The sequence below is a fragment of the Nerophis ophidion genome, linkage group LG02 (genome assembly GCF_033978795.1).
Source record: "Nerophis ophidion isolate RoL-2023_Sa linkage group LG02, RoL_Noph_v1.0, whole genome shotgun sequence".
NCBI lineage: Eukaryota > Metazoa > Chordata > Actinopteri > Syngnathiformes > Syngnathidae > Nerophis > Nerophis ophidion.
This window is the reverse complement of record NC_084612.1, coordinates 52743763-52767802: the sequence shown is the minus strand read 5'-3', so window position 1 is coordinate 52767802 and position 24040 is coordinate 52743763. Positions and strand designations below refer to the sequence as shown.

The window sequence follows — 24040 nt, the reverse complement described above, 5'->3', positions numbered from 1 at the left end:
AATGACGTCATCAACGGCGGACTCTAGTTGGGAATTAGCCCAGTCAGTGAAACAGTTAGCAAAGTGTGCTATCGGATCACCAAACAACGGTGTAGGGGTATTTTGTGCAGCTTGTTGGTAGCTGTGTTCATGAGGAGGGAGACATGGAGTGGGAAAGTCACTGACGCGGGACGAAGCCATCGTTCGCGGCTTCCGCCTACGCGGACGAGCGCGAGCGCTGCGGGAGGGAAACTCACCGGACCCGGTAGCATCGATCGGAACCAGGTTTCCCTCAAAGTCCCACATCATGCTATCGTCTGGATTGGATCGGATAGTTTCAGCCTCCATCGCTTGGAATACCCTCCATGTGCCTTCGTCGAAGGTCTCCTTATGGTTGCCAGACGCGAAGGAACTTTTCTTTCTTGCTGGGACTCTACTGTTACGACTGGTTGGCATAGTGATGCCAAATTGGTCCCTTCGAGGATGCGTCGGCATGAACACAGCAACGGTAAGTTTAAATGATTTATTAACCTTACCAAAAACAGACTAAGAACAAAAACACTGGAGCTAACAGACAAAAATAAACCAAGGGCGCTAGCATGAAAGCTAGGAATAGAAAATACAAAAACTATACTTGGCACGAAGCACACTAAAGAGTAAAACAAAACATATTCAGCATGAAAGCTGGAATATCGAGTGGCTTAGCGTAAGAGCTAGCGAGAAAATACATACGGGTAGTAAACAGTCTTGAATGTTGCTCGAAGGCAAATTAGAGTCCCAGAATGAGTAAACAGAAAAAGTGAGCTTAAATAGGAGGGTGATAATTATTAGCAGGTGTGCGGGGCGAGACTAGCAGGTGGACTGATGAGTGAACCATGGTGACTGACTAAACAGGAAGTAAGAGTGTAGAACAACAGTGATACAACAACTGGAAGTATAAACCATATGTGGTGATCCGAGTAGCGGATCGCAACACAACATGCTTTTTGGCAACGTTTATTCACACAGATAGACAGACAACATTCACACTCACATTCACACATTAGGGCCTATTTGACAACGTTAAATCAATGTTGGGTTGTGACGTTGATTTGACCATTGAAATATGGCAATTTCCATCCATCCATTTTCTATCGCTTATTCCCTTCGGGGTTGCGGGGGGCGCTGGAGCCTATCTCAGCTGCAATTGGGCGGAAGGCGGCCTTATACCCTGGACAAGTTGCCAACTTATCACAGGGCCAACACAGATAGACAGACAACATTCACACTCACATTCACACACTAGGGCCTATTTGACAACGTTTAATCAAAGTTGGGTTCTGATGTTGATTTGACCATTGAACTATGGCAATTTCCCAACCAATATTCTACAACACAAATACAACGATGAAACAACATGCAATTTGACAACGTTAAATCAATGTCAGGTTCTGACGTTAATATGACCATTGAAATTTGGTTATTTCCCAACCAATATTCTACAACACAATTACAACGTTGAAACAACTATGGACCAGACTTTGGGGGGGGCGGAGGTATGCCCACATCTGCCGTCCTCTCCAAGGTTTCTCATAGTCACTGTCACCGACGTCCCACTGGGGTGAGTTTTTCCTTGCCCTTGTGTGGGCTCTGTACCGAGGATGTCGTTGTGGTTTGTGCAACCCTTTGAGACACTTGTGATTTAGGGCTATATAAATAAACATTGATTGATTGATTGACTGACAACATACTTTTTGACAACATTTAATCAATGTCAGGTTGTGATGTTGATTTGACATTGAAATGTGGTCATTTTCCAACCAACATGTATCCAACTTTGAACATCAACGTTGTCTGAATGTACAAATACAACTATTTTGCAAGGTTGTTTCAAAGTGAGTTTTAAAGGACATGTATGTATAATCAATGTTGAATCAATGTCTTGTGCCTGCTGGGTATATTATACATTTTAACACTTGCCAGCATTCACACAATTATGCAGTTCTAAAATAAATACATTCAAACAAAATTAATCATAAAAATATGCATACGCTCCATCTGCATACCAGGTGAGCAACCATCGTAAACACCAATAATTTTATTTGCGCCAGTAGAAATATTTTATTCCATAAACTTTGTAGTTGTGAAAAATATAGACAATTGTAAATTAAATGTGTTCTGTTGAACCACAGAGACCGTTTTGAAGTTATTTAATTTATCTTAAAGTGTTATGTTAAAATACACATTTTGTGAATTGTATAAATGATTCTATTTACAATATATTATTTTTGTATACCTTTTTAAATATACATTATGTGGGTTTATTCAATGGCGGAAGCAATATTCGCTGTGTACGTGTTGTGGTGTGGGACGTTAATGATTGATGCACAGTGCTACACTGTCACAAGAAAACAAAGTCCCTTTCAAGTTGCCAACGTAACCACCCAAAAAGATGTTTTTACCCATCTAGTGAACGCAGCCAATAAGGTAACCTCAAAGCAATCATTTTTCGTTCTCTGGCTCTGGTTTTAATGTGATGCTTTTCAATGTTATTATGCTAAACCAGGGGTTAGCAACTCTTTAGTGCCACCCTAGTGGCTCCCTGGAGCATTTTAAAAAAAGGATTGAAAATGGAAAAAAATTGGGGAAATACTTGTTTTTGTTTTAGTACGTTTGTATGTTTTTAGTTTGAGGACAAACATGACACAAAAATTCCCAATTGATAGAACTAGCACACAGTTTAATATGTTTGCGTGTATGCTTCACTGATGACACTATTTGGTCAACATCCTTTTGTCCTACTCTTTTCGGCGGTTTTTGAACTCACCATTGTGTGGACTGTGACGCAACATTTTTTTTACATGTAAAATCTTCCACTCCTTCGATGTCTTATTTTGTCCACCAAAAGTTTTATACTCTGCGTGAATGCACAAAGATTAGCTTTGTTGATGTTACTGACTTGTTGGAGTGCCAACCAGACATATTTGGTCAGTACATGACTGCAAGCTGATCAGTGTTATTAAAATGCTATATAGGATAGCTGTATGTACATATTGCATGATTATGCCTCGTTTGTAGCTATATTTGAGCTCATTTAATATCCTTTACTTTTATCGTATTTGTTTAATTTATTTTTGCATGGCTCATGACACATTATCTGTATGTAATATTGGCTGCATTTCTGATAGTTGTGTGATAATTCCAGACCACAGCAAACATTACCTTGCTTGCCAAATATTGTTATACATCTATTAAAAGAAGTGTGTGTCCTTTAACTTGGACACACACATCTATACCTTTGGTCATTCTAAGCCAGTCATTTCTAGGAGTTATCTCACCTTCTGAGTAGCCTCAGATTTACTAATGGTTTCTAATGTTGTAAAAATGTGTAGAATAAATATTACATTTCAACATTTCTGTCAACCACGATTTGCTTCAGCCTGCATAGTTATTTTGATAGTAGGCTATTCTAGCTAATATAGACACTTACATCATGTGTTGCCTTCATTATAAGACTTATATACAGCTTTTCATTTTTTACGGCTCCAGACATATTACTTTTTTGTATTTTTGGTCCAATATGGCTCTTTCAACGTTTTGGGTTGCCGACCCCTGTGCTAAACGTTACCTCGAAAGCATGCTGATAGTTAGCCTGTGAGCATGCTAATAGTTAGCCCGCTAGCATGTTCACAGGCCAATATGGTAGATATGTGTGTGTTGTACGATATTATTTGTTTAAAACAAAAGCTCTTTGATTAGTAAATTTATGTTTTATGTTCACAGTCAGTATCATCTTGTGTTTCACTCTATTTTAGTAATATATTGTGTACAGTTCTCAGGGCATGCTCAACATGATTAGATGCTGCTGCCCACTGCTTCCCTCACCTCCCAGGGGGTGATCAAGGGTGATGGGTCAAATGCAGAGAATAATTTCGCCACACCAAGAGTGTGTGTGACAATCATTGGTACTTTAACTGTAACTTTAAATGCCTGTTGAAAAAAGGAACACTGGCTCTCCACAAGGCTGCGTGCTGAGCCCCCTACTCTACTCCCTCTACACATACGACTGCACACGTGCCCACTCCAGCAACTCCGTCATCAGATTTGCGGATGACACCACCGTAGTGGGGCTCATCAGGGGAGGGACGAGGTTGCATATCGGGACTAAATGGAGAAACTGTCGGAGTGATGCACAGAAAACAACCTGGCCCTGAACACCTCCAAGACCAAGGAGCTGGTCACAGACTTCAGGAGGAAAAAAATGGACATCCTGCCCCTGGTCATAAGCGGTGACTGCGTGGAGAGGGTCTCCGACTTCCGCTTCCTGGGAGTCCACCTGGTCGACGACCTTACCTGGAGCACCAACACCACGGCTACCATCAAGAAGGCACACCAGAGACTGCACCTCCTGAGAATACTCAGGAACAACCACCTCTCACAGGAACTACAGGAACTGCTGGTGTCCTTCCACCGGTGCTCCATTGAGAGCATCCTGACCTACTGCATCTGCGTGTGGTTCAACAGCTGCACGACCGCAGAGAGAACAACGCTCCAGAGGGTCGTAAAGACCCCCCAGAAGATCATCCCTCCCCTCCCTGGCTGATCTGTACAGCTCCCGCTGTCTCAGGAAAGCACTGAGCAGCCTGAAAGACCCACCCCACTTTGGGCACAGCCACCTAGAACTGCTACCCTTGGACAGACGCTGTAGGGTGCTAAACGCAGGCACAAATAGACTAAAAAACAGTTTTTACCCAAGAGCCATAGTGGCAATAAAGAGGCACTGAGTGAGCACAATGTGTCCATCATGTCCTCCTGTGTCATGTCTTTTTATTTTTTTCGGACTATGTTGTGCAATAATGTTATGTGTATATGTATATATATGCATATGTATGGGTATATGCATGTGTGTGGATAGATTCATATATATATATATATATATATATATATATATATTTTTTACCTTTTTTTTACTATTTATATTACCAAATTATTGTGTATGCACCTTAGGAGATCTGTTCCAATTTCGTTGTTCTTTGAACCTGTTCACTGTAATAATGACAACAAAACTCAATTCTATTCTATTCCATTCTATTCATTTGGTCTGGTACTTTCGACTGGACGGAGTCGCAGGTAACATTAGCTAGTCAGTGGTGTTCTTGTCATTTTGTTTGCTTTGAACAATGGAACTGAGGAAGTTGCAAACGGCGCCTTTGAGTGCAAATGAAAATAGCTTCACCCCTTTATCATACTTGCCAACCCTACCAGATTTTCCAGGAGACTCACAAAATTCAGCGCCTCTCCTGAAAACCTCCCGGGACAAATTTTCTCCCGAAAATCTCCCGAAATTCAGTCGGAGCTGGGGGCCACGTCCCCTCCAGCTCCATGCAGACCTGACTCAGCAATGTTGTGACCCTCTTAAACAGGACAATACTGCCATCTACTGTACATAGAATAGAATAGAATGTACTTTATTGATCTCTGGGGTAAATTCAGCACCACAGTTCGCTCACAATAAACAATGATAATAAGAAATAATATAATATATTATATATATAATATATGAATAATATAAATATATTCTACATATATTCTACATTTAAGTGCAGTCAAGGAACATATGCATTAGGAAGTCTGTTCTGAAGCCCACAGTAAAGAGACGTAACTTGATCACGTCGCCTGGTTATTGACTCCAACCCAATATATTACATCGTCGAGAGTTCGAAGAGAAAGGGGTATGTTGCCTGTAAATTTTGTAGAACAGACTTCTCTATTGAACACGGTGGCCGAACGGATACTCAGTCATGAACGGTCAGCGAAGCACAAGGCGTCCGCAGCGCAGCATCGTTCACAACCCAGTATTATGGGCCACCTCGCAAAATGGAGACCCGATGGTGTAACTTAGGCTGAGACAAAGATGGCTATGCTGATAGCTGGAAGCAACATCCCGTTCTCATTTGCGGATGTCTACAACAAATCCGTGAAGGATATGTTCCCGGATTCGGAGATCCCTCGCCAGTACGCAAATGGCAGAACAAATGTTACTCAAATAGTGTAAGGTAAGTGTTGTATTTTCTTTTAGTAACCAGCAAGCAAAGTACAGTTAGTAGAACAACTGTGTTTTTATTACTGTATATTTGATAGGTGCCGTCGGAAATTCAACTATTTATTTTATTCATATATGTAATAAAATGAATATATATAGTTAGAATTCACTGAAAGTCAAGTATTTCATACATATATATATTTTTATATACTGTATATATATATGAAATACTTGTTGAGTTAGTCAATTATACTCCTCCCCTCTTAACCACGGCCCCCGCCCCAACCACGCCCCCAGCCACACCTCCGTCCCACCCCCCACCTCCCGATATCGGGGGTCTCAAGGTTGGCAAGTATGCCTTTAGTCATCACACCTTAAGTCATCACCCCTAACTTCTCAATGACTTTAGCTCCAGACTTCTTCTGTTTGTTTGATATTTTTGATAAGGCCCAAAAATGGGCCCTGTGATTAAGAAACACTGCTAAAAGACATATAACCATGTTCTTGTTTTGACCTGTGGTGACATCCCATAAACCTTCTTGTGCCAGATATTCGAAACCTGAACCCCTGTCCCATTTCCGTTTTTCATCTATGGCTGCGGTTCAAATTATTTTGCATGACATTTTTGGTTGTACTCTTAATCGTACAGCTGGATAGATGTGCGAAGCAGAACTAAATATATTCTCACAGGAAATGTAGTTGAATAAATGCTTATAACCTCAAATGCCCCCCACCCGTGAGTGATCATGTGACTCCAAAAGATCCCTTACCAGGAAATTTGACTTGGCCCAAACACGCCGCAAACAAGAAGCAGCAGATGATAAAGAGTTGCTGCGCTTTTAACTTCATGTTGTCGTCTCAGCGTTGATTTATCTTCCTGGATCCTGCGGCTGCGAGGAAGCTTGTCTGCGGGGCGAGAACACAGATGAAGCGGTTATAATTCTTGAATTACTGTATGCACTCAGTCTGTAACATCTCTAGGGGACTTACCAGTTGAAGGAGTTATGCAAACAACAGAAACTAGAAGGGCCGGAAGCATCAGAAGATGTTTGTAATGTTTGTGTGCCTATGCTGTTGATAGGTGTGATTAAGTCTTCATTCTCAGGAGTAAATATTGACTTAACCTGTCTGCCTCACAACATCTACAGCTTGGGATGGATGGGTATCTATGATGTAGATAGACATAAAGATAGGCCGGGAATATTTAGCACCGTTGTATTGGCTCCCTGGCTATGAAAATGGAAAAAATAGGGGAAAATGAACATAGTTTTGTTTGAACATGGTTTCTGTAGGAGGACAAACATGACGCACACCTTCCTAAATGTTAGGAATCCCACTGTTTATATTAAACATCCTTCACTGTTGAGAGTATTTGGCGTGCACCGTTTTTTCCTACTAATTTCAGCGGTCCTTGAACTACCGTAGTCGTGTGGACAGTGACGCAACAGTTTGTTTACATGTAGAACTTTCTCCGACGCTGCCACAGAACAATGTATTTTATGGCCCTCCTTTGTTTCATTTTGCCCACCAAACATTTTATAGTGCGTGAATGCCACAAAGGTGAACTTTGTTGATGTTATTGAATTGTTGGAGTGCTAATCAAGCTTTTTAGGCTAGCTATGTGTATATATTAAATCATTATGCCCCGTTTGTTGGTACACAATATTTAAGCTAAGTCATTTTAATAGTAGGCTAATATAGCTAATATAATAATAAATAATAATAAAAGTAATGTCAGGACTGTGACATGGCTTTATTTCGCTTCTTCTACGCAAAGGATGATTTGAACGGGCAAGACGTGAATGTAAGTACATGGTTTTTATTTATACTCAAAATACAATGAATAAGGCAAAACAAAAAGCACGCTCGAAGGCGGATAATAATCTATGCTAAAACTTAGATCAAAAACAGCACAATGGCAATACTATATACAAAACAAACAGAAGATACTATAAAAGGCACATGGCAAACCAAAAACTAGCACTGAGGCATATAAACAAAGAAATCTTACGTGGCGTGGTCAAAAAAACAGCGTGGCAAAGCATGAGGGTCCGGCAAGGAAAGGTATGTACGTGGTCATGAGTATTCAACACAGTCCAGTAGGTAAAGAAGCCAGGCCGAGGAAAGGAAAACAAATGACTTAAATACTGCTGTGGTAATTAGAACCAGGTGTGAGAGGCTGAGGATCGGGGCGTGACTAAGGGGACCAGGTGGAAACTAATGGGTTGGCATGGAAACAAACAAAACCAGGAAGTGCAAAATGTGAAGCAAGAGTCCAAAAACAAAACAGCACATGACCAAACATAAACCTGATTTACAGACATGACAGTACCCCTCTATTAATGACATTCCAGATGTCCAAAAAAAATAAACTATGATCAAAAGTCATGGGAGGGCGGGAGGGGGACATGGCGGTGGATCGCAAAACCACGTGTCCCTTTATCGAACGGGGCAGAGTCAGGTGACGGCGACGCGTGGAGGACCGAGGTGGGCGACTCGGGAACGGCCATATCCGTGGCTGACCCCCTTGGCATGGCGGACGACCACGTAGTGGCCAACGAGGAGGTCGGCACCCTTGGCGTGGCGGACGACCACATAGTGGCCACATCCGTAGCCGACGAGGAAGTCGGTGCCCTTGGCGTGATGGACGCCCACGTAGCAGCCACATCCGTGGCCAACAAGGAGGCGGGCACGTCGTCATCGTGGCAGGCGTTGGCGGTCGGCGTGGACTTAGGCTTGGCGGTCGACTTGGACTTGGGCTTGGCGGTTGGCGTGGACTTGGGCTTGGCGGTCGGCGTGGACTTGGCGGTCGACTTGGACTTGGGCTTGGCGGTCGACTTGGACTTGGGCTTGGCGGTCAACTTGGACTTGGGCTTGGCGGTCAACTTGGACTTGGGCTTGGCGGTCGACTTGGACTTGGGCTTGGCGGTCGACGTGGAGCTGCCACTGGCGGCGCTTGGCGACGTGGAGCTGCCACTGGCGGCGCTTGGCGACATGGAGCTGCCGCTGGCGGCGCTTGGCGACGTGGAGCTGACACTGGCGGCGCTTGGCGACGTGGAGCTGACACTGGCGGCGCTTGGCGACGTGGAGCTGACACTGGCGGCGCTTGGCGACGTGGAGCTGACACTGGCGGCGCTTGGCTACGTGGAGCTGACACCGGCGGCGCTTGGCTACGTGGAGCTGACACCGGCGGCGCTTGGCTACGTGGAGCTGTCACACGGCGGCGCTTGGCTACGTGGAGCTGTCACACGGCGGCGCTTGGCTACGTGGAGCTGACACTGGCGGCGCTTGGCTACGTGGAGCTGACACTGGCGGCGCTTGGCTACGTGGAGCTGACACTGACGGCGCTTGGCTACGTGGAGCTGACACTGGCGGCGCTTGGCTACGTGGAGCTGACCGTGGCGGCGCTTGGCGACGTGGAGCTGACACTGGCGGCGCTTGGCCACGTGGAGCTGACACTGGCGGCGCTTGGCGACGTGGAACTAACACTGGCGGCGCTTGGCCACGTGGAGCTGACACTGGCGGCGCTTGGCTACGTGGAGCTGACACTGGCGGCGCTTGGCTACGTGGAGCTGACACTGGCGGCGCTTGGCTACGTGGAGCTGACCGTGGCGGCGCTTGGCGACGTGGAGCTGACACTGGCGGCGCTTGGCCACGTGGAGCTGACACTGGCGGCGCTTGGCGACGTGGAACTAACACTGGCGGCGCTTGGCGACGTGGAGCAGGCACTGGCGGTCGACTTGGACTTGGGCTTGGCAGTTGGCGTGGACTTGGGCTTGGCGGTCGGCGTGGACTTGGCGGTCGACTTGGACTTGGGCTTGCCGGTCGACTTGGACTTGGGCTTGGCGTTCAACTTGGACTTGGGCTTGGCGGTCGACGTGGAGCTGCCACTGGCGGCGCTTGGCGACGTGGAGCTGCCACTGGCGGCGCTTGGCGACGTGGAGCTGCCACTGGCGGCGCTTGGCGACGTGGAGCTAACACTGGCGGCGCTTGGCTACGTAGATCTGCCACTGGCGGCGCTTGGCTACGTGGAGCTGACACTGGCGGCGCTTGGCGACGTGGAGCTGACACTGGCGGCGCTTGGCGTCTTGGAGCTGGCACTGGCGGCGCTTGGCTTCGTGAAGCTGGCACTGGTACCAGCCGTGGACGTGGACTTTGACGTGGACGAGGACTTTGATGTGGACGTGGACTTTGACGTGGACATGGACTTTGACGTGGAGCAGGTCGTTGCGCTAGCCGTGGACTTGGTTGCGGTGCTAGCCGTGGACTTGGTTGTGGCGCTAGCCATGGAGCAGGTCGTGGTGCTAGCCTTGGACTTGAACTTGGTGCTAGCATCGGACTTGGTCTTGGACTTGGTGCTGGACTTGGACTTTGGCGTGGACTTGGACTTGGACGTGGACTTGGACTTTGACGTGGACTTGAAGGTGGACGTGGACTTGTTCTTGGAGCTGGACGTGGACTTGGTCTTGGAGCTGGACGTGGACTTGGTCTTGGAACTGGAAGCTGCGGCTTAACCGGCTGAAAAACTGGAGGTGGGGGACGTGCTGGTCGCTGTGGCTTGGAACCGCACCGGGCAGAACCCCCCCCCCCCCCCCCACCCCACCCCACCACCCCCCCCCCCCCACCCACCCTCAAGGAGTGGCTGCCAGACACTATCACCATAATCTGGAATAGTCTTTTGGGGAGGGCGGAGGGCGGTGAGGAGGAGGGCAGAATCCTCCCCTTTAAATTGTCCATATTGTCTTTCTTTTGTTGTCTTGGTTTGATTATCTGAAAAAAAAATGTGTGGCTTGGGGGGGGCTTGAGTCTTGGGGGGCGTGGCATGAACCTTGGATGGCTATGATTGCTGTGATCTGTTGCGCAACATTTTTTGATAATAATTTATCATGGTTGTGGGGTTTGAATCTTCTGATGGAGGTGGGTGATTAACTGAGAAAGATTTGAAAAAAAAGATCCTGGTCTGTGATGTCTGTTGACGGTGGCGTGACGTTGTCCTGGCAAGTCTGAGGAGCATGCGGTCCACTTCCGCCCTGAGTGGGAGGAGCTTGCTGGCGCAGCGCTTCCTGTCTGCACCTGGAAGCCTTCCCTGCCGTCCTCCGTCGAGAGCGGCGCTTCCGGCAAGCCAACATGGCGTCATCTTCGGGCCAGGCGAAGTCTATGGGTACTTTTTCACCCTTTGGCCCCAACGTCAAACCTCTTTGCGCGAGGGAAGAGTAGCGCCGTGTTTCCTCCATCGCGCTCAGCACCGCCAAAGACGCCTCGTCGAAATCTCCTGCGAAGAAGCTAATATGGTGGCTTCTCTTGTCAGGACTGTGACATGGCTTTATTTCGCTTCTTCTACGCAAAGGATGATTCGAACGGGCGAGACGTGAATGTAAGTACATGGTTTTTATTTATATTCAAAATACAATAAATAAGGCAAAACAAAAAGCACGCTCGATGGCGGATAATAATCTATGCTAAAACTTAGATCAAAAACAGCACAATGGCAATACTATATACAAAACAAACAGAAGATACTATAAAAGGCACATGGCAAACCAAAAACTAGCACTGAGGCATATAAACAAAGAAATCTTACGTGGCGTGGTCAAACAAACAGCGTGGCAAAGCATGAGGGTCCGGCAAGGAAAGGTAGGTGCTTGGTCATGAGTATTCAACACAGTCCAGTAGGTAAAGAAGCCAGGCCGAGGAAAGGAAAACAAATGACTTAAATACTGCTGTGGTAATTAGAACCAGGTGTGAGAGGCTGAGGATCGGGGCGTGACTAAGGGGACCAGGTGGAAACTAATGGGTTGGCATGGAAACAAACAAAACCAGGAAGTGCAAAATGTGAAGCAAGAGTCCAAAAACAAAACAGAACATGACCAAACATAAACCTGATTTACAGACATGACAAGTAATAGCTTACATCAAGTTTTGTCTTCATTATAACACTTATATAAGGCTTTTAAAGTAATTTTGATAGTAGGCTAATATAACTAATATAGACACTTACATCATGTGTTGTCTTCATTATAACAGTTATATAGGACTTGTAACGTTATTTTGATCGTAGGATAATATCTAATATAGACACATCAAGTTTTGTAGTATAGGACTTTTAAAGGGGAACATTATCACCAGACCTATGTAAGGGTCAATAATTACCTTGATGTTACAGAAAAAAGACCATATATTTTTTTAACCGATTTCCGAACTCTAAATGGGTGAATTTTGGCGAATTAAACGCCTTTCTGTTTATCGCTCTGTGGCGATGACGTCAGAACGTGACATCACCGAGGTAACACAGCCGCCATTTTTATTTTCAACACATTGCAAACACCGGGTCTAAGCTCTGTTATTTTCAGTTTTTTTGACTATTTTTTGGAACCTTGGAGACATCATGCCTCGCCGGTGTGTTGACAGAGGGTGTAACAACACTAACAGGGAGGGATTCAAGTTGCACCACTGGCCCGAAGATGCGAAAGTGTCTGCCGCCAGACCCCATTGAATGTGCTGGAGTGTCTCCACATTTTAACGGCGATGACAGACATGGCACAGAAATGTATGGATAACCTGCAGATGCATTTGCAACGATAAAGTCAACGAAATCACGAAGGTGAGTTTTGTTGATGTTGTTGACTTATGTGCTAATCAGACATATTTGGTTGTGGCGTGACTGCCTGCTAATCGTATGGCCATCAGTCACATTACAGACAAGAGCATGAAAACTAGAAGTTCACATGTAGCTGTGAAACTGAATTATTTGACAATCAGACTCATTTAGTACATGGAATGGTATTGACGGTAAACGGTGACATGACATCACACAAGGCAGCAACAAAATCTTCAATGATTACTTTTAAACTAGTAAATCAATTCCACGACCAACTAGAGAAAACATGCTGCAATAAATGATATATGAATGTTATGTTTTTTTTAAACACACGCACACACACACACACACACGCACACACACACACACACACACACACACACACACACACACACACACACACACACACACACACTCACACACACGGACAGAAGCTGTAGTCTAAGAACCATTAAAAAATAGATCTACTGCATCAGGGCTCGGCAACCCAACATGTTGAAAGGCCCATATCGGACCAAAAATACAAAAAAAATAATTTGTCTTGAGCCACAAAAAGTTAGAAGCCTTACATAAGTGTTATAATAAAGGTAACACATTAAGTTAGTGTCTCAGGGGTTGAGATAACGCCTGGAAATTTCTGGCTTGAAACTGCTTAAGGTATAGATGTGTGTGTCCAAGTTAAAGGAAAGGACAGTCTGTCTTCTTCTAATGCATTTATTACAATCTTTGCAAGCTGCATTTGCTGTGGTCTGGAACAACATGGCACACAATCAGAAATGCAGCCAATACTACATACAGATAATGTCATGAGACATGCAAATATAAATTAAATACACAGAGGACATAAGTAAAGGAAATTAATATAATCTCAAATATACCTACAAACGAGGCGTAATGATGCAATATGTACACACAGGTAGCCTAAATAGCATGTTAGCATGGATTACTAGCACTGCATGCAAGTCAGTAACATAAACAAAGCTCACCTTAGTGCATTCACGCACAGCATGAAAGGTTTGGTGGACAAAATGAGACAAAGAAGGATTGGTATAAAACACGTCCTTCTGTAGCAGCGACGGAGAAAATTGTACATGTACACAAACTACGATGGGTTAAAGAACCGCCAAAATTAGAAGGACAAAACAGTACTGGCCAAATAGTGAGGCATAAACACAAAAATATTAAACAGTGGTAGTTCTAACGATTAAGAAGGTTTGTGTTATGTTAGTCCTCCTACAGAAACATTAATAAAACAACAAATATATTTCCCCCCATTTTTTTCCATTTTTGAAAAAGCTCCACGGAGCCACTAGGGCGGAGCAGCTCGAGAGCCGCGGGTTGTTGACCCTCCTACTATATTAATCACAAGTTACTCAGTATTTGAGTAGTTTTTCTACGAAATACTTACAACGTTTTACTTTGACTTGAGTCATATTATTCCAAAGTAAAGCTACTCTTACTTGAGTACAGTTTTTGTGTACTCCACCCACCTCTGGCTCTTCTACTGCATTATTAGTCAATGAAATGTAAACGCAAAAAATGTTTGTTTGTTTTTTTTTTACATTTTAGGGCAGGGCTCGGCAACCCAAAATGTTGAAAGAAGCATACTGGAAACGCAATTTGACAACTCATACGGAAACGGGGTTGGATATATATATATATATATATATATATATATATATATATATATATGTATATATATATATATATATACATATATATTTATATTGTTATTTACAGCTGAAATGGACCAAAATGACCCTCATAAATTCATCACTTAATGAGAGGACAAATTTTTGACCGACATTGCAAACAAAAGCCTGATTTTTTTATGAACAATTTGGTACTTTTTATCATTTAAATCGTATTGTTTTGTATGTTATTGCTTTGTATATCATGTACATACTTTTTAGTAAGCAAACTTTGACCTAATATTGTGTGTTTACTGACGTGGTAACAGTGTAGATTAAATATATTAAAGCACTAGTTCCAAGAAATAGAGATTCCAGCAACCAAAAAATTCCTGACGCCGATGTTCACAGAGCAGCTGTGCCGTTCCAGCTGAGAGGAAGTTTTTTAAAAGTAAAAAGAAAAGAAATGGAAAACACGTTTATGCAAGGACGTGGAGAAGAAGAGCAGGTTACCTACTGAGTGTGCCACTATTTCATTGATTTCTTTATTTTACATCTGCTGAATTGTTTGGGGGCACTGCTCTATTTGCCCCCAATGCTAACTTGCCCTGGCTTGAACACTAAAACACTCTGGCAGCAATCTTGCCCTGGCTTACTCACTAAAACACTCTGGCAGCAAACTTGCCCTGGCTTACACACTAAAACATTCTGGAGTTGAGGAATGCTCATCAAACACTTATTTGGGACATCCTACAGGTGTGCAGGCTAATTGGGAACAGGTTCGTGCCATGATTGGGTATAAAAACAGTTTCCCCAAAAATGCTCAGTCTTTAACAAGAAAGGATGGAGCGAAGTACACCCCTTTGTCCACAACTGCGTGAGCAAATAGTCAAACAGTTTAGGAACAACGTTTGTCCAAGTGCAATTGCAAGGAATTGAGGGATTTCAACATCTACGGTCCATAATATCATCAAAAGGTTCAGAGAATCTGGAGAAATCACTCCACGTAAGCGGCATGGCCGGAAACCAACATTGAACATGCCCTGTATCAAAAACCGACATAACTATTAAATGAAATAAAAATATGACTGATTTTTATGTGTGAAAATATTGGACACAGTGTGTTGTCAAGCTTATGAGATGTGATGCAAGTGTAAGCTACTCTGACACTATTGTTCGTTTTTATTTATTTATTTTTTTTTTTTTATAAATGTCTAATGAAAATGTCAATGAGGGATTTTTAATCACTGCTATGTTGAAATTGTTACTGGTATTGATACTGTTGTTGATAATATTCTATTTTGTTTCACTACTTTTGTATTGTTCTGTGTCGTGTTTGTGTGTCCTCTCAATAGCTCTGTTTATAGCTATGTTTTTAATAGCTGTTCTGAGTATTGCTGGGTCAGGTTTGGTTCTGGAATTGGATTGCATTGTTATGGTATTGCCGTGTATAATTTTGTTGGATTTGATTAAAAAAATAAATAAAAACAAACAAACAAACAAAAAACAACAACATCAATCTCTAAAGAATATCACCACATGGGCTCAGAACACTTCAGAAAACCACTGTCACTAAATACAGTTGGTCGATACATCTGTAAGTGGCAGTTAAAGCTCTACTCTGCAAAGCAAAAGTCATTTATCAACAACATCCAGAAACGCCGCCGGCTTCTCTGGGCCCGAGATCATCTAAGATGGACTGATGCAAAGTTGAAAAGTGTTCTGTGGTCTAACGAGTCCACGTTTCAAATTCTTTTTGGAAATATCCGACATCGTGTCATCCAGGGAAGCGAAATCCCACTGTTTATATTAAACATCCTTCACTGTTGAGAGTATTTGGCGTGCACCGTTTTTTCCTACTAATTTCAGCGGTCCTTGAACTACCGTAGTCGTGTGGACAGTGACGCAACAGTTTGTTTACATGTAGAACTTTCTCCGACGCTGCCACAGAACAATGTATTTTATGGCCCTCCTTCTTTGTTTCATTTTGCCCACCAAACATTTTATACTGTGCGTGAATGCCACAAAGGTGAACTTTGTTGATGTTATTGACTTGTTGGAGTGCTAATCAAGCTTTTTAGGCTAGCTATGTGTACATATTAAATCATTATGCCCCGTTTGTTGGTACACAATATTTAAGCTAAGTCATTTTAATAGTAGGCTAATATAATAATAAATAATAATAAAAGTAATGTCAGGACTGTGACATGGCTTTATTTTGCTTCTTCTACGCAAAGGATGATTTGAACGGGCGAGACGTGAATGTAAGAACATGGTTTTTATTTATACTCAAAATACAATGAATAAGGCAAAACAAAAAGCACGCTCGAAGGCGGATAATAATCTATGCTAAAACTTAGATCAAAAACAGCACAATGGCAATACTATATACAAAACAAACAGAAGATACTATAAAAGGCACATGGCAAACCAAAAACTAGCACTGAGGCATATAAACAAAGAAATCTTACGTGGCGTGGTCAAACAAACAGCGTGGCAAAGCATGAGGGTCCGGCAAGGAAAGGTATGTGCGTGGTCATGAGTATTCAACACAGTCCAGTAGGTAAAGAAGCCAGGCCGAAGAAAGGAAAACAAATGACTTAAATACTGCTGTGGTAATTAGAACCAGGTGTGAGAGGCTGAGGATCGGGGCGTGACTAAGGGGACCAGGTGGAAACTAATGGGTTGGCATGGAAACAAACAAAACCAGGAAGTGCAAAATGTGAAGCAAGAGTCCAAAAACAAAACAGAACATGACCAAACATAAACCTTATTTACAGACATGACAGTACCCCTCTATTAATGACATATTCCAGATGTCCCAAAAAAATAAACTATGATCAAAAGTCATGGGAGGGCGGGAGGGGGACATGGCGGTGGATCGCAAAACCACGTGTCACCTTATCGAACGGGGCAGAGTCAGGTGACGGCGACGCGTGGAGGACCGAGGTGGGCGACCCGGGAACGGCCATATCCGTGGCCGACCCCCTTGGCATGGCGGACGACCACGTAGTGGCCAACGAGGAGGTCGGCACCCTTGGCGTGGCGGACGACCACATAGTGGCCACATCCGTAGCCGACGAGGAGGTCGGTGCCCACGATGGACGCCCACGTAGCAGCCACATCCGTGGCCAACAAGGAGGCGGGCAAGTCGTCATCGTGGCAGGCGTTTGCGGTCGGCGTGGACTTAGGCTTGGCGGTCGACTTGGACTTGGGCTTGGCGGTTGGCGTGGACTTGGGCTTGGCGGTCGGCGTGGACTTGGCGGTCGACTTGGACTTGGGCTTGGCGGTCGACTTGGACTTGGGCTTGGCGGTCAACTTGGACTTGGGCTTGGCGGTCAACTTGGACTTGGGCTTGGCGGTCGACTTGGACTTGGGCTTGGCGGTCGACGTGGAGCTTCCACTGGCGGCGCTTGGCGACGTGGAGCTGCCACTGGCGGCGCTTGGCGACATGGAGCTGCCACTGGCGGCGCTTGGCGATGTGGAGCTAACACTGGCGGCGCTTGGTGACGTGGAGCTGACACTGGCGGCGCTTGGCGACGTGGAGCTGACACTGGCGGCGCTTGGCTACGTGGAGCTGACACCGGCGGCGCTTGGCTACGTGGAGCTGTCACACGGCGGCGCTTGGCTACGTGGAGCTGTCACACGGCGGCGCTTAGCTACGTGGAGCTGACACTGGCGGCGCTTGGCTACGTGGAGCTGACAATGGCGGCGCTTGGCTACGTGGAGCTTACACTGGCGGCGCTTGGCGACGTGGAACTAACACTGGCGGCGCTTGGCGACGTGGAGCAGGCACTGGCGGTCGACTTGGAATTGGGCTTGGCGGTTGGCGTGGACTTGGGCTTGGCAGTCGGCGTGGACTTGGCGGTCGACTTGGACTTGGGCTTGGCGGTCGACTTGGACTTGGGCTTGGCGGTCGACTTGGACTTGGGCTTAGCGGTCGACTTGGACTTGGGCTTGGCGGTCAACTTGGACTTGGGCTTGGCGGTCAACTTGGACTTGGGCTTGGCGGTCGACTTGGACTTGGGCTTGGCGGTCGACGTGGAGCTGCCACTGGCGGCGCTTGGCGACGTGGAGCTGCCACTGGCGGCGCTTGGCGATGTGGAGCTGCCACTGGCGGCGCTTGGCGATGTGGAGCTGCCACTGGCGGCGCTTGGCTACGTAGAGCTGACACTGGCGGTGCTTGGCTACGTGGAGCTGACACTGGCGGCGCTTGGCGACGTGGAGCTGACACTGGCGGCGCTAGGCCACGTGGAGCTGACACTGGCGGCGCTTGGCGACGTGGAACTGACACTGGCGGCGCTTGGCGACGTGGAGCAGGCACTGGCGGCGTTTGGCGTCTTGGAGCTGGCACTGCCGGCGCTTGGCTTCGTGAAGCTGGCACTGGTACCAGCCGTGGACGTGGACTTTGACGTGGACGAGGACTTTGATGTGGACGTGGACTTTGACGTGGACGTGGACTTTGACGTGGAGCAGGTCGTTGCGCTAGCCGTGGACTTGGTCGCGGTGCTAGCCGTGGACTTGGTTGTGGCGCTAGCCGTGGAGCAGGTCGTGGTGCTAGCCTTCGACTTGAACTTGGTGCTAGCATCGGACTTGGTCTTGGACTTGGTGCTGGACTTGGACTTTGGCATGGACTTGGACGTGGACTTGTTCTTGGAGCTGGACGTGGACTTGGTCTTGGGGACGTGGGCTTGGTCTTGGAGCTGGAAGCTGCGGCTTAACCGGCTGAAAAACTGGAGGTGGGGGACGTGCTGGTCGCTGTGGCTTGGAACCGCACCGGGCAGAACCAACCCACAAGCTCTCAGCCCCAGCCCCCCCCCCCCCCAAAGGAGTGGCTGCCAGACACTATCACCATAATCTGGAATAGTCTTTTGGGGAGGGCGGAGGACGGTGAGGAGGAGGGCAGAATCCTCCCCTTTAAATTGTCCATATTGTCTTTCTTTTGTTGTCTTGGTTTGATTATCTGAAAAAAAAAAATTGTGGCTTGGGGGGGGCTTGAGTCTTGGGGGGCGTGGCATGAACCTTGGATGGCTATGATTGCTGTGATCTGTTGCGCAACATTTTTTGATAATAATTTATCATGGTTATGGGGTTTGAATCTTCTGATGGAGGCGGGTGATTAACTGAGAAAGATTAGAAAAAAAAGATCCTGGTCTGTGATGTCTGTTGACGGTGGCGTGACGTTGTCCTGGCAAGTCTGAGGAGCATGCGGTCCACTTCCGCCCTGAGTGGGAGGAGCTTGCTGGCGCAGCGCTTCCTGTCTGCACCTGGAAGCCTTCCCTGCCGTCCTCCGTCGAGAACGGCGCTTCCGGCAAGCCAACATGGCGTCATCTTCGGGCCAGGCGAAGTCTATGGGTACTTCTTCACCCTTTGGCTCCAACGTCAAACCTCTTTGCGCGAGGGAAGAGTAGCGCCGTGTTTCCTCCATCGCGCTCAGCACCGCCAAAGACGCCTCGTCGAAATCTCCTGCGAAGAAGCTAATATGGTGGCTTCTCTTGTCAGGACTGTGACATGGCTTTATTTCGCTTCTTCTACGCAAAGGATGATTCGAACGGGCGAGACGTGAATGTAAGTACATGGTTTTTATTTATATTCAAAATACAATAAATAAGGCAAAACAAAAAGCACGCTCGATGGCGGATAATAATCTATGCTAAAACTTAGATCAAAAACAGCACAATGGCAATACTATATACAAAACAAACAGAAGATACTATAAAAGGCACATTGCAAACCAAAAACTAGCACTGAGGCATATAAACAAAGAAATCTTACGTGGCGTGGTCAAACAAACAGCGTGGCAAAGCATGAGGGTCCGGCAAGGAAAGGTAGGTGCGTGGTCATGAGTATTCAACACAGTCCAGTAGGTAAAGAAGCCAGGCCGAGGAAAGGAAAACAAATGACTTAAATACTGCTGTGGTAATTAGAACCAGGTGTGAGAGGCTGAGGATCGGGGCGTGACTAAGGGGACCAGGTGGAAACTAATGGGTTGGCATGGAAACAAACAAAAAAAGGAAGTGCAAAATGTGAAGCAAGAGTCCAAAAACAAAACAGAACATGACCAAACATAAACCTGATTTACAGACATGACAAGTAATAGCTTACATCAAGTTTTGTCTTCATTATAACACTTATATAAGGCTTTTAAAGTAATTTTGATAGTAGGCTAATATAACAAATATAGACACTTACATCATGTGTTGTCTTCATTATAACAGTTATATAGGACTTGTAACGTTATTTTGATCGTAGGATAATATCTAATATAGACACATCAAGTTTTGTAGTATAGGACTTTTAAAGGGGAATATTATCACCAGACCTATGTAAGCGTCAATAATTACCTTGATGTTGCAGAAAAAAGACCATATATTTTTTTAACCGATTTCCGAACTCTAAATGGGTGAATTTTGGCGAATTAAACGCCTTTCTGTTCATCGCTCTGTGGCGATGACGTCAGAACGTGACATCACCGAGGTAATACAGCCGCCATTTTTATTTTCAACACATTGCAAACACTGGGTCTAAGCTCTGTTATTTTCAGTTTTTTTGACTATTTTTGGGACCTTGGAGACATCATGCCTCGCCGGTGTGTTGTCAGAGAGTGTAACAACACTAACAGGGAGGGATTCAAGTTGCACCACTGGCCCGAAGATGCGAAAGTGTCTGCCGCCAGACCCCCATTGAATGTGCTGGAGTGTCTCCACATTTTAACGGCGATGACAGACATGGCACAGAAATGTATGGATAACCTGCAGATGCATTTGCTACGATAAAGTCAACGAAATCACAAAGGTGAGTTTTGTTGATGTTGTTGACTTATGTGCTAATCAGACATATTTGGTTGTGGCGTGACTGCCTGCTAATCGTATGGCCATCAGTCACATTACAGACAAGAGCATGAAAACTAGAAGTTCACATGTAGCTGTGAAACTGAATTATTTGACAATCAGACTCATTTAGTACATGGAATGGTATTGACGGTAAACGGTGACATGACATCACACAAGGCAGCAACAAAATCTTCAATGATTACCTTTAAACTAGTAAATCAATTCCACGACCAACTAGAGAAAACATGCTGCAATAAATGATATATGAATGTTATGTTTTTTTTAAACACACGCACACACACACACGCACACACACACACACACACACACACACACACACACACACACACTCACACACGGACAGAAGCTGTAGTCTAAGAACCATTAAAAAATAGATCTACTGTATCAGGGCTCGGCAACCCAACATGTTGAAAGAGCCATATCGGACCAAAAATACAAAAAAAATAATTTGTCTTGAGCCACAAAAAGTTAAAAGCCTTACATAAGTGTTATAATAAAGGTAACACATTAAGTTAGTGTCTCAGGGGTTGAGATAACGCCTGGAAATTTCTGGCTTGAAACTGCTTAAGGTATAGATGTGTGTGTCCAAGTTAAAGGAAAGGACAGTCTGTCTTCTTCTAATGCATTTATTACAATCTTTGCAAGCTGCATTTGCTGTGGTCTGGAACAACATGGCACACAATCAGAAATGCAGCCAATACTACATACAGATAATGTCATGAGACATGCAAATATAAATTAAATACACAGAGGACATAAGTAAAGGAAATTAATATAATCTCAAATATACCTACAAACGAGGCGTAATGATGCAATATGTACACACAGGTAGCCTAAATAGCATGTTAGCATGGATTACTAGCACTGCATGCAAGTCAGTAACATAAACAAAGCTCACCTTAGTGCATTCACGCACAGCATGAAAGGTTTGGTGGACAAAATGAGACGAAGAAGGATTGGTATAAAACACGTCCTTCTGTAGCAGCGACGGAGAAAATTGTATATGTACACAAACTACGATGGGTTAAAGAACCGCCAAAATTAGAAGGACAAAACGGTACTGGCCAAATAGTGAGGCATAAACACAAAAATATTAAACAGTGGTAGTTCTAACGATTAAGAAGGTTTGTGTTATGTTAGTCCTCCTACAGAAACATTAATAAAACAACAAATATATTTCCCCCCCATTCTTTTCCATTTTTGAAAAAGCTCCACGGAGCCACTAGGGCGGAGCAGCTCGAGAGCCGCGGGTTGTTGACCCTCCTACTATATTAATCACAAGTTACTCAGTATTTGAGTAGTTTTTCTACGAAATACTTACAACTTTTTACTTTGACTTGAGTCTTATTATTCCAAAGTAAAGCTACTCTTACTTGAGTACAGTTTTTGTGTACTCCACCCACCTCTGGCTCTTCTACTGCATTATTAGTCAATGAAATGTAAACGCAAAAAATGTTTTTTTTTTTTTTTACATTTTAGGGCAGGGCTCGGCAACCCAAAATGTTGAAAGAAGCATACTGGAAACGCAATTTGACAACTCATACGGAAACGGGGTTTGTATATATATATATATATATATATATATATATATATATATATATATATATATATATATATATATATATATATTGTTATTTACAGCTGAAATGGACCAAAATGACCCTCATAAATTCATCACTTAATGAGAGGACAAATTTTTGACCGACATTGCAAACAAAAGCCTGATTTTTTTATGAACAATTTGGTACTTTTTATCATTTAAATCGTATTGTTTTGTATATTATTGCTTTGTATATCATGTACTTACTTTTTAGTAAGCAAACTTTGACCTAATATTGTGTGTTTACTGACGTGGTAACAGTGTAGATTAAATATATTAAAGCACTAGTTCCAAGAAATAGAGATTCCAGCAACCAAAAAATTCCTGACGCCGATGTTCACAGAGCAGCTGTGCCGTTCCAGCTGAGAGGAAGTTTTTTAAAAGTAAAAAGAAAAGAAATGGAAAACACGTTTATGCAAGGACGTGGAGAAGAAGAGCAGGTTACCTACTGAGTGTGCCACTATTTCATTGATTTCTTTTTTTTACATCTGCTGAATTGTTTGGGGCACTGCTCTATTTGCCCCCAATGCTAACTTGCCCTGGCTTGAACACTAAAACACTCTGGCAGCAATCTTGCCCTGGCTTACTCACTAAAACACTCTGGCAGCAAACTTGCCCTGGCTTACACACTAAAACATTCTGGAGTTGAGGAATGCTCATCAAACACTTATTTGGGACATCCTACAGGTGTGCAGGCTAATTGGGAACAGGTTCGTGCCATGATTGGGTATAAAAACAGTTTCCCCAAAAATGCTCAGTCTTTAACAAGAAAGGATGGAGCGAAGTACACCCCTTTGTCCACAACTGCGTGAGCAAATAGTCAAACAGTTTAGGAGCAACGTTTGTCCAAGTGCAATTGCAAGGAATTGAGGGATTTCAACATCTACGGTCCATAATATCATCAAAAGGTTCAGAGAATCTGGAGAAATCACTCCACGTAAGCGGCATGGCCGGAAACCAACATTGAACATGCCCTGTATCAAAAACCGACATAACTATTAAATGAAATAAAAATATGACTGATTTTTATGTGTGAAAATATTGGACACAGTGTGTTGTCAAGCTTATGAGATGTGATGCAAGTGTAAGCTACTCTGACACTATTGTTCGTTTTTATTTATTTATTTATTTTTTTATAAATGTCTAATGAAAATGTCAATGAGGGATTTTTAATCACTGCTATGTTGAAATTGTTACTGGTATTGATACTGTTGTTGATAATATTCTATTTTGTTTCACTACTTTTGTATTGTTCTGTGTCGTGTTTGTGTGTCCTCTCAATAGCTCTGTTTATAGCTATATTTTTAATAGCTGTTCTGAGTGTTGCTGGGTCAGGTTTGGTTCTGGAATTGGATT

At 44.4% G+C, this 24040-nt stretch overlaps 1 protein-coding gene across 2 annotated transcripts in view; it reads right to left on the bottom strand.

Annotated features, from left to right (window-relative positions):
• The window catches only part of alpl (alkaline phosphatase, biomineralization associated), an 86905-nt gene that overhangs the window by 32705 nt on the left and 30160 nt on the right, over positions 1-24040 (bottom strand). For both annotated transcript variants that reach the window (XM_061886352.1, XM_061886361.1), the window contains one exon: positions 6772-6907. In XM_061886352.1, the coding sequence (XP_061742336.1) occupies positions 6772-6850 (79 nt within the window). In that variant the 5' untranslated portion in view covers positions 6851-6907. The remainder of the gene's footprint in view (positions 1-6771; positions 6908-24040) is intronic.